The 15,498-nt window shown below is 47.9% G+C and overlaps 1 protein-coding gene across 1 annotated transcript in view; it reads right to left on the bottom strand.

The window, feature by feature from the left end:
- PAPPA (pappalysin 1) overlaps positions 1 to 11,420 on the bottom strand; it is a 243,399-nt gene extending 231,979 nt beyond the window's left edge. The window contains exon 1 of the mRNA XM_043566322.1: positions 10,610 to 11,420. Within this exon, the coding sequence (XP_043422257.1) occupies positions 10,610 to 11,027 (418 nt within the window). The 5' untranslated portion in view covers positions 11,028 to 11,420. The remainder of the gene's footprint in view (positions 1 to 10,609) is intronic.
- Between the last annotated feature and the right edge of the window lie 4,078 nt (positions 11,421 to 15,498).

Genomic DNA, 15,498 nt, shown 5'->3' with positions numbered 1-15,498 from the left:
AAGACTCAGGGGACAGAGGACTTACCCAGCTCACTGATTTGGGCCAGGCATTTCCCTCACCAACCCTAGGTTTCTCATCGATGAAAAGAATGGCTTAGCTGAGTCCTGACTCACACACCTTGGTTCTTGGAAATTACATGGAATTGTTATTTTACAAAACAGAGTACAGTGTGTATTCACTTCTTATGTTTTCTGCCCGGGTACTTTGCATCTCTTAGAGCAAGGCCATCTTGCTCCTGATTGGCCTGTTATCATATATTTTTCTATTTTCTCATCAGCCTTTGTAGCTGCAAGATCTACAATCTCATTAGGGAAAATAGTCCCTCCTATATGAACACATTTGGTCATATTCTGCCCAGCCACATTTCATGTCTATAGAGCAAAAGGAATTAAGAAAAGATGGAATGGGACAGATTATAGGAGTAACTTCTTGATTACAAAGGGAATAGGTCCAGGTTAGACCATGGGCTTCTTGAAGGCAAAAGGCTGAACATGCTCCCCATAATTACATCTGCAGATGCCAAGCTGTGATCTCCTGGTTTCTAGACTTTCTGCCTCTGTTTCCTCCAGGTGAACTGGAACCTGGGACCTTCTCGGGTTCTCTAAAATTGAAACAGGGTCACCTCTCCTACTCTGCCAGGTTCCATGGACCCTGGGTCTATGGCAAATAATATTGAAAACCAATTGTTTTTGTTTTGTTTTTTCTTGTTTTAAGAAACATCTAAGCAGCCAAAGTAAATGTGTTTGGTGTGAGGAATAGGAAAAGAGAGAGAAAGGAGGGAATAAGGAGCAAGAGGTAATTCAATGATGACAGTGCTGGGGATTCCCAGAAGGAAAACAGGCTAACAGATGGCCATGGACCACAGAGTTTAGGTATTTTACTTCATGGAATAACCTGATTAAAATGACAAACAAGCCTAAAAGGCCAGTGGTCTACTGTGGTGTCCACGAACTTGCCTGAAATGGCATTTGTATAGTAAGAAATTATGAAATGTGAGTATTTTAACCATTAGCCAAGTTAAGTGACCACTGGAAAGGTCACTCTGTGAGTTCTTTGGATATTTATGTCAGTGATGCTTAGCAAAATGATTGAGATGGCTTCCAGCTATTGGCAAGTACCAATATTACCTAAATAATGTCTTCAGTCAGTCTTTGAGTACAATTCTACCCATTAGTACTTTGCTTTTTGACATAAAGCTTTCTGGGGAGATATGAAAGGATATATCTCTATGGAAGAGCAATGTTCTAAGTTGTTGTCAGTCAATGATACCTTAGCAAGAAGGAATACCATGTCATTTTTTTGAGAGTGTTGCCAGGGGTGAGGAAGCAGAAAGCGTGTGGGCACTGGGCCCTTGAGGGGGACAAGCACAGACACCACCTAGTGGAGGAAAATGCACCAGAAACAGAAAAGAACTGGAATTGTTGCCAACTTTACAATTTGTTCTTAGGTCGGTCCTGATTAGGATTATGGAATCCTGGGAGATCTCTAATCCTAGACCCTAGGAGGGTCTCTAGGGCAAAGATAAATTCATCCCTGCTCCATTGTACAGATGAGGAAAACTGGCCCCAAGAAGAAGAGTGACCTTCTCAAAGCCACACAGCAAGCTAAAGACTGAACTGACCTCTCCCAGCTCCTAGTCCACTCTTCCTCCTTTTCTAATATACTATGGCCTTCTCTAGATGGCCTCGGGTCTGCTCTTAGGACTCCTCCCAATGCCACTCTCATTACTGTCTCCCCTGACCACCCGATTTAAATCTCACTCCTCCTGCAACCCGACCCCCACAGCATTCACCAGACCTCCTTCTCTATTTTTGTTCATGAACACATAAATGTGCGATACACTCACTCACTTACACTCTGTTTCCACTGCCTTCCCCCATCCCCAAACATACACTCCCTGAATGCAAGGCTACTTTCCTCTTCTGTTGAGTGCTCTGTATTCAGGGTCCCAAACTGTACCTGGCACATAACTCATGTGTAAGAACTCATAAGTACTTGCTGATGCCTGGGCATGGGATGGACACATTTTTTACAGTGTCCCTTGTTGTTATCTGCGTTCCTTAGATTCTCTACCATGAGCACACATTGCTTTTATAATACGAAACAATAAAGTGTTTGTATTTTTGCCTTTCACTTTACTTTTTGTTTTATGTTAAGAGGACAGTAATCTATCTTTCCCGAGAGGTACAGAAGAGAAAGGCAATCCCTGGCTTTGCCAAAGGAGATAAGCCTGTCCAGCTCACAGAGTCATTGAGAGAGTTAGAAATAATGTGTGGCAAGGTGGCAAGGGTCGGACACACATAACACCAACATGAGTTAACGTTTACTGTGCTTACCCATGGTCTAGATTCCATTACTAAGCATTTTCCACATGGAGGCCCAGTCAATCTTCAAAACAACCCCATGAAGTAGAAGCCAGTGTTATCCGCATTTTACAGATGGGAAAAGTGAAGCTTGGAGATATTAAGTAACTTGTCCAAGGTCATGCGGCTAAGCAGGTGGGAGAGTCAGGAAGTCAAACTCAGGCTGGCTGACTCTTGGGTCCTATGATCAACCACCACAAAATACTTCCTCGGTAAACACATGCTCCTTTCCCGTTTCCTGATAGTGTCAACTTCTCCTGAGATTAGGCAGATGCAGGTCATTACCCCAGAGCCCCAAAGGTTTCTAGAAGGTTCCCAGGGCAATTGGAGATGGAGATAAATGAGGAGCCAGAAAAGTGAGGGATGGGAGTGTGTGTGTGTGTGTGTGTGTGTGCGTGCGTATTGTCACAATGTGCATTGGATTGTCGCAATAACTAGCAGATCCCGGGGGGATTCTTAGGCATGATACAAGATGCTCAATGCTTCACAGTGTGTGCGATGGCTCCATAGAGCTAAGAATGTCCTCACTCAAAAGTTTCTTATTGCCCAGCAGGGCAAGTCACTGGCACCTCCAACATGCCCCTCCTAGACCTCTCCTCATGCTCTCCCAGGATGGTCAGTCACCCAAACTCTGCAGGTGTGCAGAGAGGAGGGCAGAGGGAGCTCCTAGTGTCTGAAGCCTGGACTGCATCCCGACCTTCATTTGATCTGCTGTGTAATCTTGGGCGAGTCCCTGACCCTCTCCAAGCTGGCGCCTCAGTGTTTGGACACCTCTCAGCCCACGGAATACGCAGGGATCTAAGACTTCAAGCCTTCCTATGGCGCTCAAACTTGTAACGTATTTTTAGCTTTCTATTATGGAAATCCTTAATCACACACAGAAGGGCAGATGAAAAATATCTTGAAGCCCATCATGGTTATCACCTGTTTTCAGTCTGCTGATCTTCTGTCATCTACCACACCCCCTATACCTGCATTTTACACAAATGAAACAGACATACTGGTCTTTAACCCATTAGTACTTCAGTATGCATTTCTAACAGACTAAGGGCTTTAAAAATACACAGTAACATTACCATTATCACACCTTAACAGAATTAACAATAATTCGTCAATGTCATCCCCTGTCCCTTCAGACTGTGTTGCTGAGGAGTCTGCCCATTCCTTCAAATGGAATCTTGTAGAATTGCACAGCTTGTACAGAATAAGGTGAAGGGGAAAGTTGGGGGGAGGCAAAAACCTGCCCTTAAGCATCAGCCCAAGAGATCTCTAAGATTGTGTGGCACAGTTTGAAAGCCCCTATTCTGTCCCTGCCTCTCTGTATGCACCCTGAGAACTGAGGCCCAATGAGCATTTGTCAAGGTCACGCAACAAGTAAGCGATAGGATTCGGCAGATCTGTGATGTTCCAACATCAAAGAACTCCAGTGATGTCACAGGTATGAAAAGATTTGCTAACTTGATCACTATTTATCATTTGCAATGTGAATAACAAAAACAAAGGTGCCTTCCCAGGAATGACCTTGATGGCACAAATCCCTCACGTCTCTCACCTTCTGGCCCCTCCTCCTCTTGCTGACATGTGGACCAGGTTCTGACCTTGGCCAAGAGCTTCTGCCGCCACTGTCTCACCAGCTTTCTGTGACACCCCGTGACATGGGGATGTTGAAGGTCAGCAAACCTGAAATTCTCTCCCCTGAGGCCCTGCTGGCTGAGTTGGAGGCCCCAGGGCCCACGGCTCAGAGGAGGCCAAGCCACTATTGGACCTCCGAGCTCCTGAGCCCAGGTCTTCAAAGGAGCCAAGTGGCCAAGATCCACAGGTCAGTCCTCAGTTAAGTATTTCCAATAAGTGCATCAAGGCATGAAGTAGAGTCCTTGTGCAGCAAGAGGAAAGATGAGGGGACACTGAAATAAATGAAAGGCAGTAGCCAAGGGGAGAAACAGGCACCTGCTGGGTTCCTGAGCCCTTGGCCTTAGCCTTAGGGAAACAAGATGCAACCTGGCTGCAGAGAGGGTCCTCATACTCCGCGTGCTTGGGGATCTTCTCTCTTCCTCATCCAAGACACCTACAGCCAGTACTGTTTTTGGAGTGATGTCAGACGGGGGCTCTCTGAAACAACAGACAACTGGCCCAGTGGAAAGTGGAGAGCACCTCGGAACCAAGCTTCCCAAGTCTCTCCTCCCAACCCCTTGGGAGAGATTCATTTAAAATAAATAAAACTGACTTAATTTATTTTATTGTATTATTTAAAAAATATATTACATTATTATACTAAATAAAAATTTGAAATGCAGACAACTCAAGGTTACCTCCCTACAGGAATGTCAACACTTTAGAGGCGGCACCTGAAGGAGAGAGTGTACTTTTACACACAGGAAGGGTTCTGGAAACGTGGGATGTCAGGGCCGTGGCACCCAGGGGTTTGGGGTCAGCAGGGGAATTGAGAATGAAGGAAGAAGGGTCCTTTCTGGTGTTTAGCGACTCGGAACTGAGACAGATAAATTTCTCTAAAGGCTTAGCTGCTAACCAGCTCAGTAAGTGGGAAAGGCTACTTCCCCTTTGCGCCTCAGTTTCCCCTCCTGCAGAGCAAAGAGAACTTACTGGATCAGTGAATCTCCCCTCTGGCGGCCCTTCCACATTACCTGACAAGGCCTTGAAACACACCAGTGCCCAAGCCAAGGCCAGACCCATGGCATCGGAATCCTTGAGATGCGGCCCAGGCATCAGGATGTTTTGCAGGCTAATAATTCCAAGTGTTGTCAGGGCTGTGAACTACTAGACAATATGATCTCCTAGGCCCCTTTGAGAAGGCACAGTCTATGAATATGGTTTAATTCCAGCCCCTGTATAACGCTGGTTCTGAGTTTCCTGGTTGCACAATGAGAGGCTTATTCCAGTTCATGCCTGGGCTGACCGTGCACCACCCACCTTCCTGAAGTCCACCCCACTGAGCCTCAAGTTTGCTTTCCTCTATGCAGAGGGGCAAGGATGATGTAGCCTCCATCACCCCCAGCTGTCCATGTGAATGGCTGCTTGGGGGAAAGGGGAAGTTGAGGGCATCTGGGAAAGGAGCAAGAGGCATGTGACGGTAGATCTGTGGCCTGGACCCCACTATGCCCACTGTCTGCCTTCTGTTCCCAAGGGTGCATGCTCTCCTTAGTGCTAACTGGTTTCCTTATTCACTGGTCCAGTGGTTCTACACTTCCTCTGGCTCTTACCACCAAGGGGTCATCCAAGTAGGTCAAAGAAGAGGAAATGGAAACGCAAGGAAGGGATTGGGTGGGGGGTTTAATTGTCCCCCGGGACACATGGTCTACTCTAGACAGACTCCCCAGTAACAGAAGAGGGGATGTCCTAACAGTGCAAATAGGCCCGGCTTCCTGAAGGCCAAGCTAGCAAACCAGAAAAGGGAATGTGGTTACTTACTGGATCCTGTTACTGTCGACTGAGTCCCTAATATGAGCTGACACCGTGCCAGGTACTTCCTGCATGTTTATTTCACTGCACTATCCTGGTATCATTCTGCCCATTTTACAGATGAGGAAACAAAAGGATAGGGAGATGAAACGACTTGATTCCAATCACACAGCCAGTAACTGGCAAGAGACATTCCAAGCCCAGTCTGCCTAATCTGGCATGAAAGGAAAAACAGATCTGCTAGGTCAAATCCAGGGTTCCACGTGAGATTTATACTCATTCTCTATCCTCTTAAATCTGTAGGTGCATGGTCAGCACCCAGAAATGCAGAAAGGAATGGGAACGTTCTACAGCAGGATTAAAGAAGGGGATGTGAGTCCTTTCTCCTCTCCCCAGAAAGACTGCAGAGGAAACAGGCGCTTAAAACTCTAGTTGGCATCTGGGCTGTGCCTACCACAGGATGGCCTGTGGGACTGTGGACTAAGTCATTTCAACTCTCTGAGACTCCATCTCCTCCTCATTTGCAAAAAAAAAAAAAGAAGAAGAAGAAGAAGGAGGAGGAGGAGGAGAAGGAGGTGATGTGCATTTCCCAGGGTGTTTGTGAGGGTGAAACTTGCAGACACAAGGCAAGTGCCTCGCACGGTGCCCAGCCCCTTGGAGGCACCCAGGAAGAGCTGGTTTCCTTCCTGCCTTTAAATGTCCTCAACCCATAAAATTAAGACTGACATCTCTGGAAAATCATGCCCAGTAGTAAGAGTGACCCTTATGGAGCACTTCCCCTGTGTGAGCTCATTTAAGGAATAGGTACGTGGGCTATCCTCACTTTGTAGGTGAGGGAGCTGAAGCCCAGAGGAGTCAACTAGCTTGCCTGAGGTCACACAGCCAGTTAGGGGCAGAGGGGAATTCTCACTTAAGTAACCTGACTGCTAAAACTGGCTTCTAACCTTTGCAACATTCCAGACCCTGGAGGCGACTAGGAGAGCTGGGGGCGAGCCGTGTTAATATATGGACCCCTTGAATCCTATCCTTGCCTGTTGCAGCAATTCTAAAGTTGGGAAAAGGCAGGCACTCTTTCTGGGGGGTTGGGTGGGTGGTAGGAAGTGGGGGCTGCAAAAGGGAGAACATAAAAAAAAGACTCTTCTGAAGAGCCAGCAAACTCAACAGTCCGACATTTAGAACAAAAGGAAAAAGCGTGGCAAGCCGAGGTGCTGGACGGGATTCAGGTAAATCCCTTTCTCCTTCAGAGCAGGAATTCTGGATCACTAAGGGATGGGGTGGGGGGAGGGCAGCACTTGTGAGGTCCACATTTCACTTATCTAACACGTCAGGAGAAACTTTAACAAGATTAACTGCTGCTTGGGGCCTCTGCTCCATGGAGCAAATTGAGTCTATTGTTTTGTTTTTCTCCTTCTTTCTTGTTCTTTCCAACTGGAGGGTTTCCGGGAGGGGGCAGCTGGGTATGAGGGGCAGGGGTCTGGATTGTGCCTGGTATGGGACAAAAGCAAAGGAGTGTTTTTCTCCTTCTTTCTCGTTTTTTCCAACTGGAGGGTTTTGGAGAGGGGGCAGTTGGGTATGAGGGGCAGGGGTCTGGATCGTGCCTGGTATGGGACAAAAGCAAAGGAGTGTGTAAGACAGCCCCCCCAGCCCCGGACTTGAAAGGGAGCCCAAACTGTTGTGCGCAAAGGCCAGCCTGAGCCTGGGTGGTGGGTCTGGGAGGGGGAAGAGGTGATGGTGTTTATTAGACACGTTCTCTCGGTGCAGGGGGTAAGGCCTGAAGACCGGATGCCTGAGATTAAAACCTAGGTCCTGCCATCCAGGAGCTGTGTCATCCAGCAGCACCCCTCCCTCCCATCTCTGTCTCCTTATCCGGTTACACAGAGAACTAGTATGTATGGGGGTAACCCCTGCGGACCCCTTTTCACTGTGGCCTTAAAGAATTCTTCGGTTCTAAAGACCCCTCCCCATTATTGGTGGGCCCTCAGGAGAAGCCTGCACATGGGCACTTTCTAACTTTGGCTTTGTTTTTGTCTGCATAAGCCTTTCCCTTTTTATTTATTAATATATATATTTTTTTCTTCTTCCCTTTTGGAAAAATAAAAGGCATGTTTTCTGAGCTTCAGAAGCACGCTGCTCCTTCACTCCTTCCCTCTGCCTCTCCGAGCGCCTGTCTGAACTGGTGTCAGTGAAGTTTGAACCGGGGCAGAAATAGCATCCCGGGCGGATCTGGGAGCACAGCCCGCCTACCAGGAGCGGCAAGGCCTGCCTCTGCCAGACGACAGACCCGGTTAACAGCACCGTAAAATTAGACCTTTACGAAACCCAATTGAATCCTGCAGCAAAGAGTGATGTAAGGCAGCCTGGCCTGACAGCAAGGCAGCAACCCTCTGCCTGAAATAGCAGCGCGGTCCCTGCTGAGAGATGCCTGCTCTCTCAAGATAGGGGACCAGGGATTCCTACGAAAGTGGCGACGCCCAGCCAGAGGGAGCCAGCAGAGGTCAGGCAGCACACTGGGCACCCGAGGTCGCGGCGAGGAGGACGTGGCTTGGCACCAGCATCCAAGCGACCCACCTAGGGCCCTGCCTCTCCCGGCCTGAACTTACACGAAGGAAGGAGCTGAGAAAGTGCTTCTGCAAAGAACCTCTGTTTGTTTGCTTTTTAATTCAAGGAGAAGCAGGTTCTTTTGAGTCCAACAGTCTGTACGGTGCGGAGGATACGCAGAATGAGTCTTTTCTGGCTCGGGGCCAGGTGTTTACACACCGCCAATTCTGGCTCAGACTCAACTAGGGGAGGAAAAAAAAATCCACCAGAATCCTCAGGAGAAAAGCTCCTGGCTTTCTGGTGCTACACGACAGCAGTGCCTTTTCTTTCTTTCTTTCTTTCTTTCTTTCTTTCTTTCTTTCTTTCCTTTTTTTTTTTTCATTTTGAGAGGAATGTTATTTCCACACATAAAATGGGCCAGGCATTTTATACAAGCAATAATAACCTAACGTCCCCCATCCAATTAAAGTATTTTACTGCACAATCTTTGTGTGAAAGAGTGAATGAGTGCTCAAGAGAACGCGTGTGAAGAGGGGCTCCTTGTCTGAATTACAGACATTTATAAAGCAGGCTCCTGTGGAATCCCAGGTGTTATGTATATATGTGTGTGTGTATAGATATATACACATACATGCATATATAATTTTTTAAGACGTATTTACTGCCTTTTCATTGATGATACCTATGTCACCCTGGGTCTTTCCCTCTGGAGGGGAAAGCATTCCAAATCACTAGCATGACAGGTACAGCTTAGGAAAAATCAGATCTACTCATTTTTTTTTTTATCATCTCCAAGCAGCAGGCTCTGTGCTTTCCAAAAGAGAAGTAAACATACCACGGCTCTGAACTGTCACCATCATCGTTGTTATTATTATAAATAACATTTTATCTCGATTCTACAGTATAACCCCCTCTAGGTGCCTAGGACCTTGGGGGCTAAAAGTGAATGAGCTCAGTTTCCCTCTCCTTGGGGTGGGGGGGAACCGAGGGAAAAAAAAAAACAGCATGCGATGACGTCAGATGTGGGGGAAAGTCACTTTCTTGCTCTGGGTTTGGGAACGGGAGACTGGGAGCTTTGGGGGCAGATTCTTGGTAATAGCCTCAGAGTTTGGGTACCTTAAAATGGGCTTCAGGTAAAGAGAACGGCGTCGGCACATTTGAGAAAGTCCACGGGCAAGACAGAAAGCAGCAGAACTGCCGGAAGAACTCACAGCTTTCCCTTCGAAGAAAGTGTGTGTGGAAGGGGGTGGGATCACGAACCGCCTCCACATGTTTCCTGGCTGCAGCGAAGGGGGAACCCCTACTCTCACTTTAAGATGTCCTAGGACACGGCAAGATTGTTTGTGCAGGAAGGGAATCTCCCAGTCTCAGTCTGAAGAGGCAAAACTTTCCTTCTCTCCTCCATCGCCGCCCCCCCCCGCCCCCCAGTTGTATTAAAGGCATTGCCACAGATTCATTTAGAGGGAGAAAAATGGATGTTGGAGCATTTCTAAGGTTTGCAGCCCTCACAAAGTGTCCGGTTTCACTATGGGCTTTGCTGTGGAACAAGGAAGGGGAGGGTAAGGAGGGAGAACTCAAATTCATGATGGGCTCGTAAAAGTCCCAAATGAGGAAAGTGCCCCGTTTCACAGCCTAGTTGGGGAAGACTGGATGGGTGTGCATTAGGAAGGTCTTGCCCCAGCCCGGAGTGACAAGCAGCGGGCTTTCAAGGCGAGGGCATGGGACGTGTGTGTGTGTGTGTGTGTGTGTGTGCATGTGTGTGTGGCAGGGGAGAAGGGGGTGCATCTCACAGGCAGGCATCAAGCAGAGAACAACTTTGGGGCACTTTGAGGACTTCTAAGTCCTGCGTATCATAACAACCCTGTCCTTGTAGGCTTTCGGGGTAACGGGGCTAAGTGAAGAGAGAGGTCACCTCCATTAAAAAGTCAAACCAATGATCCCCCTAGCCTCTTTTCACATGCATCCCAACTGGGTCATCCTCCCCTCCATCCCAGAGACAGTACATCTGACCATCTCCAACACGATGTACGTGCAGCAGGCTCCCCAGGGACCAGCCCTCACTGACTGCGGGTCTCGGGCCTCCTGGAGCGCTCCCTGCGCTCCTCCCAGGGGGGCGAGGCGCGAAGCCTTCCGAGTGCGCCCATTCCGCAGATGGGGCAAAGTGAGGTTCCAAGCTCACCCCGGGTGCCTTGGCGCCTCCGGCGCGGCGGTTCCCGCACGGACACACCCGCAAGCCCCCAGCCGGCCCGCCACCCGAGCCCGGGCACCCCGCCGGGGAGCCCTCGCCTACCTGTGATCACCGCCGGAGACCTCTGGCCCCCCTCCGCTCGCAGCCACACTTGCAGCGTGAACGCGTCCCGGGGCAGCTCGAGGTCGGCCCGGAGGCGCAGCTGCTCGCCTCGCCCGCTGAAATAGAGCGCCCGGCTCGGCGGGCTCGGCTCCTCGGCGGCGCCCCTCGCCTCCCGCTGCTGCCGCCGCCGGGGGACGCGCACGGCTTCCCAGGCACCGCCCGGCGGCGGCGGCGGCGGCGGCGGCGAGGCGCGGCGGCCGCGGGCCGCCCGGGTGGCGCAGGTGGCCGGGCCGGCGGCGGGGCGCGGGGGGCGGCCCGCCCGCGGGTCTCTCCGGGCCCGGCGGGGGCGCTCGGCCAGCCCGCAGCCCAGCGCGGCGCTCAGCAGCCCCAGGCGCAGCACCCAACTCCAGAGCCGCATGTCCGACGGTCCCCCCCGCCCCCCCTTCGCCCCTGCACCGCCGCCCGGAGCTGCCAGCTTTGGGAGCCTCGGCGCCTCGACTTTCTTCGCTTCTTCACCCTTCTTGGGCGAGCCCCCCCTTCCACTTGCTTTTTTCTTTTCTTTCTCGCTTCCCTCCTCAAGGTGTGTGCTCCACTCCCCCCACCTTTGAAAAATACAGCCCAACTCCTCCTGGTTGGCAATTAATTTCTCTCCCCGCTCCTTTATCTGCCTTATTTCCCCCCTCTAACAGCTGGTTGCCTTCCTCCTTGTTTTATTTCATTTTATTTTATATGATTTCTCTCTCTTCTAAAAAAAAAAAAAGCTCCTCTAAGACACTGATCCGCTGAATTCCCTCCCCCCCAAAGATGCTCTAATTTATTTATTTTTTGCGTCCTTTATAACACAAGCCACAGCCCCCTTCTCCCCCCCCCCAGTCCCCCCTCCCCTCCCTCCTTCTTCACAAAATGAAAGGAAAGAGGGGGGAAAAAGCCCTCAGAAGATGAGTAAACAAGCGTATGCTAATCTGCTCCCGAGCGCTCCACCTTCCCAATTGAATGAGTCCCTGTTAAAACTGCGGGGATCATGACTAATCAATCAGTTTGGAGAGGCCGAGCTACCCAGCCTTCCTCCACTTCGCCGGTTGCCTCCTCCGTTCCCGCTTCTCCACCCCCTCCTTTTTTTTTTTTTTTTTTTTTTAAGAAGACAATCTTAAAGTAACAATTTAATGAAATTCTGTACACACCCCCTTACGGTCCTCCCAGCTCTCCTCATTCCTGCTCAAAACACACATTCCTGTTTTTGTTTTGTTTTGCTTGCTTTTTTTCCCCCTCCTTCACCACCCACCCACCACCCCCCTTATTATTATTATTATTTTTTTTTTTTTCCCTCCTGGCAGGAGAAAAATCTCTCTCTTCTCTCAGGATCCCCTTTGCACTTTGCTGGTAAACCTCATCCTTCTGTGTAGCACAGAAAGGGTCTTGAAACTTGATTCTCTGAATTTTTTGTAATGCTGTCTCTCTCTTTCTCCCTCTCTCTCACTCTCATCTCCCTCCCTTCCTCCCTCCCTCTTCCTCTCTCTTCCCTTTTCTCCCCCTCTCCACTGGCTTTCTCTCTTTCCTCTTTCCTTCCTCCTTTCCCCTCTCTTTTGCCTTCCCTGTTCCTTAAAGTTATGCAATGGTGAATGTCCCCTCTCTTCCCTGAGCCCCCAATGCTGCTGGCTTCAGCTGGTCCAAATGTTGTCTCCAAAATCCTCACGGAATCATCAGGAACAACCAGAGGAAAGACGTTTTCCAAGGCATTTGCCTTTCCAAAGCTACACTCCGCACAGCTAGGTCTCTAAATACTCCTGAATACTCTTAAAAATATTCTATTGGCTGCTAGAAATTATTGTGGTTTTATATTTAAAAATGAGAAAAAAAATATTAATTTGCCTGCTTTGTTGCAACCTAAGAAATTCAGGGTTTCTGACACTGTTCAAGTCACAGGTAAGGGTCTGACCATTTGCTGCTTTGTAGATCTGTTTTGAACTGGGACATATATGTAATATATTTTTGTTCTCTTTTTTCCCCCCTCTTTATGGAACTCAAAAGCTCCCCCTTATGGCAAAACAGTTCTTTTTTTTTTCTTCCAAGTGTTTAAGAAGTCAAAATGAGTTAGCAGTGGTGAATTACAAATTATTAATTACCAACATATTCAAATAACGTAGTGATAAAAATATGCTGTGTGAGGTTTGCATGTGGATAGCATGCTAGGAGCCTAAGGTGAAATTAGCTCCATTAACCAGGACTTTCCTCCCCATGCACTCCTGTCCTCAGGGCTGCTCCAGATCCTTCTGAAGAGCTGGGATCATTCTCGCACACTTCAGGGAGAGTGAACAGCAGTGGAGAATATGTGTTGGTAAAAGTATGCAGATTTGTAGAATGAGCAAATGACTCAGACATCCCCTCTATAAAAGGCGGAATGTGGTATGCAGGGATTACGGCACTATTCTGAAAACAGGAGATCCTAGATTCAGATCTTCTTGGTTTGGGAAGAACTTGCCATATGGTCTTAGGCCAAGAATGTTTGAACTCGGTTTCTCCAGTTATAAAAGGAAAATGGCATTATATTAGATGTGTGTCCAGGATGAAAGGAAAAGATCTTTGGGGGTACCATGCCATGGATATGGAATGTGCCTAAGCAAATCGTTCACTTTCTGCAATTCCAAGTCATCTATGAAAGTCATGAAGTTGGCATTCAATAAAAAAAAAAGAAAAAAAAAAGATCTGTGTTGAACTACATGAATTACATCCTGCAAAATCCCCCTCTTTCCCCATAGAGGTTGGAACACGACTACTGATTCTCTTCAACCGTGGCACTTAGGCATTGGGAAGCTGTATTTCTTCCAGGGGCTTCTAAGTCATTGTATACAATAGTTCTGAATATTCATAGACGTTTGGGATTTTGTCAACTTTCCCACAAAGAAGAGTCATAACATGAGAGAGAGCATTCTGAGTCCCCAATCACTCCACCACAAGTCAGTGTTCTGTCCTCCGTGGGCCACTTTGGTTCACCAGCCTCCCGCTTCCCAAACTTTACGATGGGACTCTCTCACAAATTCATCTCGAGAATAAAATACGCTCTGGGTTATAATACTTTGTAAACTGTGGAAACGCTATTTGAAAAAGATTTTCTCTACCGTTGTTGTCTAGTGCCAAGTGCCCTTCAGGTTCTTAAAGGCAAATGAAAGTCCGCGAGGCCAGGTTTTCATTTCTCCCGTGTGGCAGATGCAAAGATAAAGGGACAGGTCCAAGTCTCAGAGCTCCTGAGCTTTTGATCTCAGTCCCTGAGTGCACTGGGGCAACTGGCCAAGACTTCTGCTGGTCTTACTATTGAACATACATTTATTATACTGTCCCACCTGTCTTGGAAGCCGCTTTGCCTTTCAAACGTGCATGTATACATTTGTTTGCTTTTAACTGAGTGACTAGGACTGCATGAATTGTAACCCTTGGTTTATGACCCGCCCTAACCACTGGTCTATGCATGCTCTTATTTATTTATTTATTTATTTATTTATTTATATGTAACACACTGTATCACCTGCTGCTCTCCTTCTTTTACTCCATCCCTTGGTCTTTCAAGGATCGGTCCCCTGTCTTTGCGTTGTTTGTAGTCACAGAGCAATCATCTGAGGGTTAGGGGACTCGGGTTCTCATTCTGACTGGTATGGGATCTTTGACCTGTTTGCTCTTATGTGAAATGAAAGCACAGGAGAAGGTAGTTAAGATCACTTACAAATCTCAAGTGTAATGGAGGCCCCAATTATTGGAGCATGTCAGTAATTCCCATTGAATTATCCCATATTTGGTCAATTCCATCCCACCTACCACCCAAGGAGTTCCTTGTTTCTGGGAACTACCCAGAAAACTACCTTTTAGAACAAAAACACTTTTGTGCCTCCACTCTAAGGATACACGTCTTCATTATTCATTGTATTTGGTAATAACAAAAAGCAAGAGATTTTGGCAGGGAGGGTGTAAAGGTCTATGCGAAGTTAGGAGAGTAACATCTAGGTGGAGTCCTAAAGTTTGGAAAGGTTTGAATGAGTAACAGCGGTTCAAAGTACACATCTCAGAGTCATTATGACCTGGGTTCCTACGACCTTCAGCAAGTTGCTGAATTTCTCTGAGTCTCAGTGACCTTATCACAGAGCTGCCTTGAGGACAATGGACTGTGTGACATAGTAGGTGCTCAGTAAATGAGCACCCTCTCTTCCTTTCTAAAGATCTAAATTGTATGACCCTCGAGGTTTGTGTCACCTCTCATCTCCAGCTGAGCCCCACCTACTTCTTACTCCAAGCCAGGATTATACTCACCTCAGAATTCCTAGGTAAGCATGGTCTGTGGGGTGGAATCTGTAACTCCATGAGATAGGATCCTGTATTGTTCTCCCGTGTCCTGTTTATATCATTCTTTCAAGATTAGAAGCCTCCCAGGTCAAGGATCTTCAGGAGCTAGTTCTGCTACTGCACCCCTCCCCCATCAGCCCGAAGGGCTCCCTCCTCTGGACTCTCACAGAACTTCCTCCGAAGTTGAATTTTGCTGGGCACATCCCCAAACCCATCCGCCACACTTAATGACATATCTGCTGGTCTCCCCTTTCCCTGTGGGACAAAGACTCTGTTACATTCATATTTGTGTTTCCCCAAATGATGCTTAGCCTAGCACTTTGCACATAGCTGCTGCTTCAGAACCATTCAATTGAATGATTCCATAGATATGGAGCATATTTGGAGTAAAGGAAATTGGATTCAGATCTTCTCTTCGCTTAAATAACAATCCAACAACAGTTTACCCTCTGTTGAATGCACACGACATTCCAAGCAATATTTAAATGCTTTTTCTAGGAATGATTCTATTTAATCCTCATACCAAGCCTACAGAGGAGGCCGAATAACCATCCCATTTT

This window comes from Prionailurus bengalensis, chromosome D4, assembly GCF_016509475.1.
Source record: "Prionailurus bengalensis isolate Pbe53 chromosome D4, Fcat_Pben_1.1_paternal_pri, whole genome shotgun sequence".
Taxonomy (NCBI): domain Eukaryota; kingdom Metazoa; phylum Chordata; class Mammalia; order Carnivora; family Felidae; genus Prionailurus; species Prionailurus bengalensis.
This window is presented reverse-complemented; position numbering and strand designations above follow the sequence as displayed.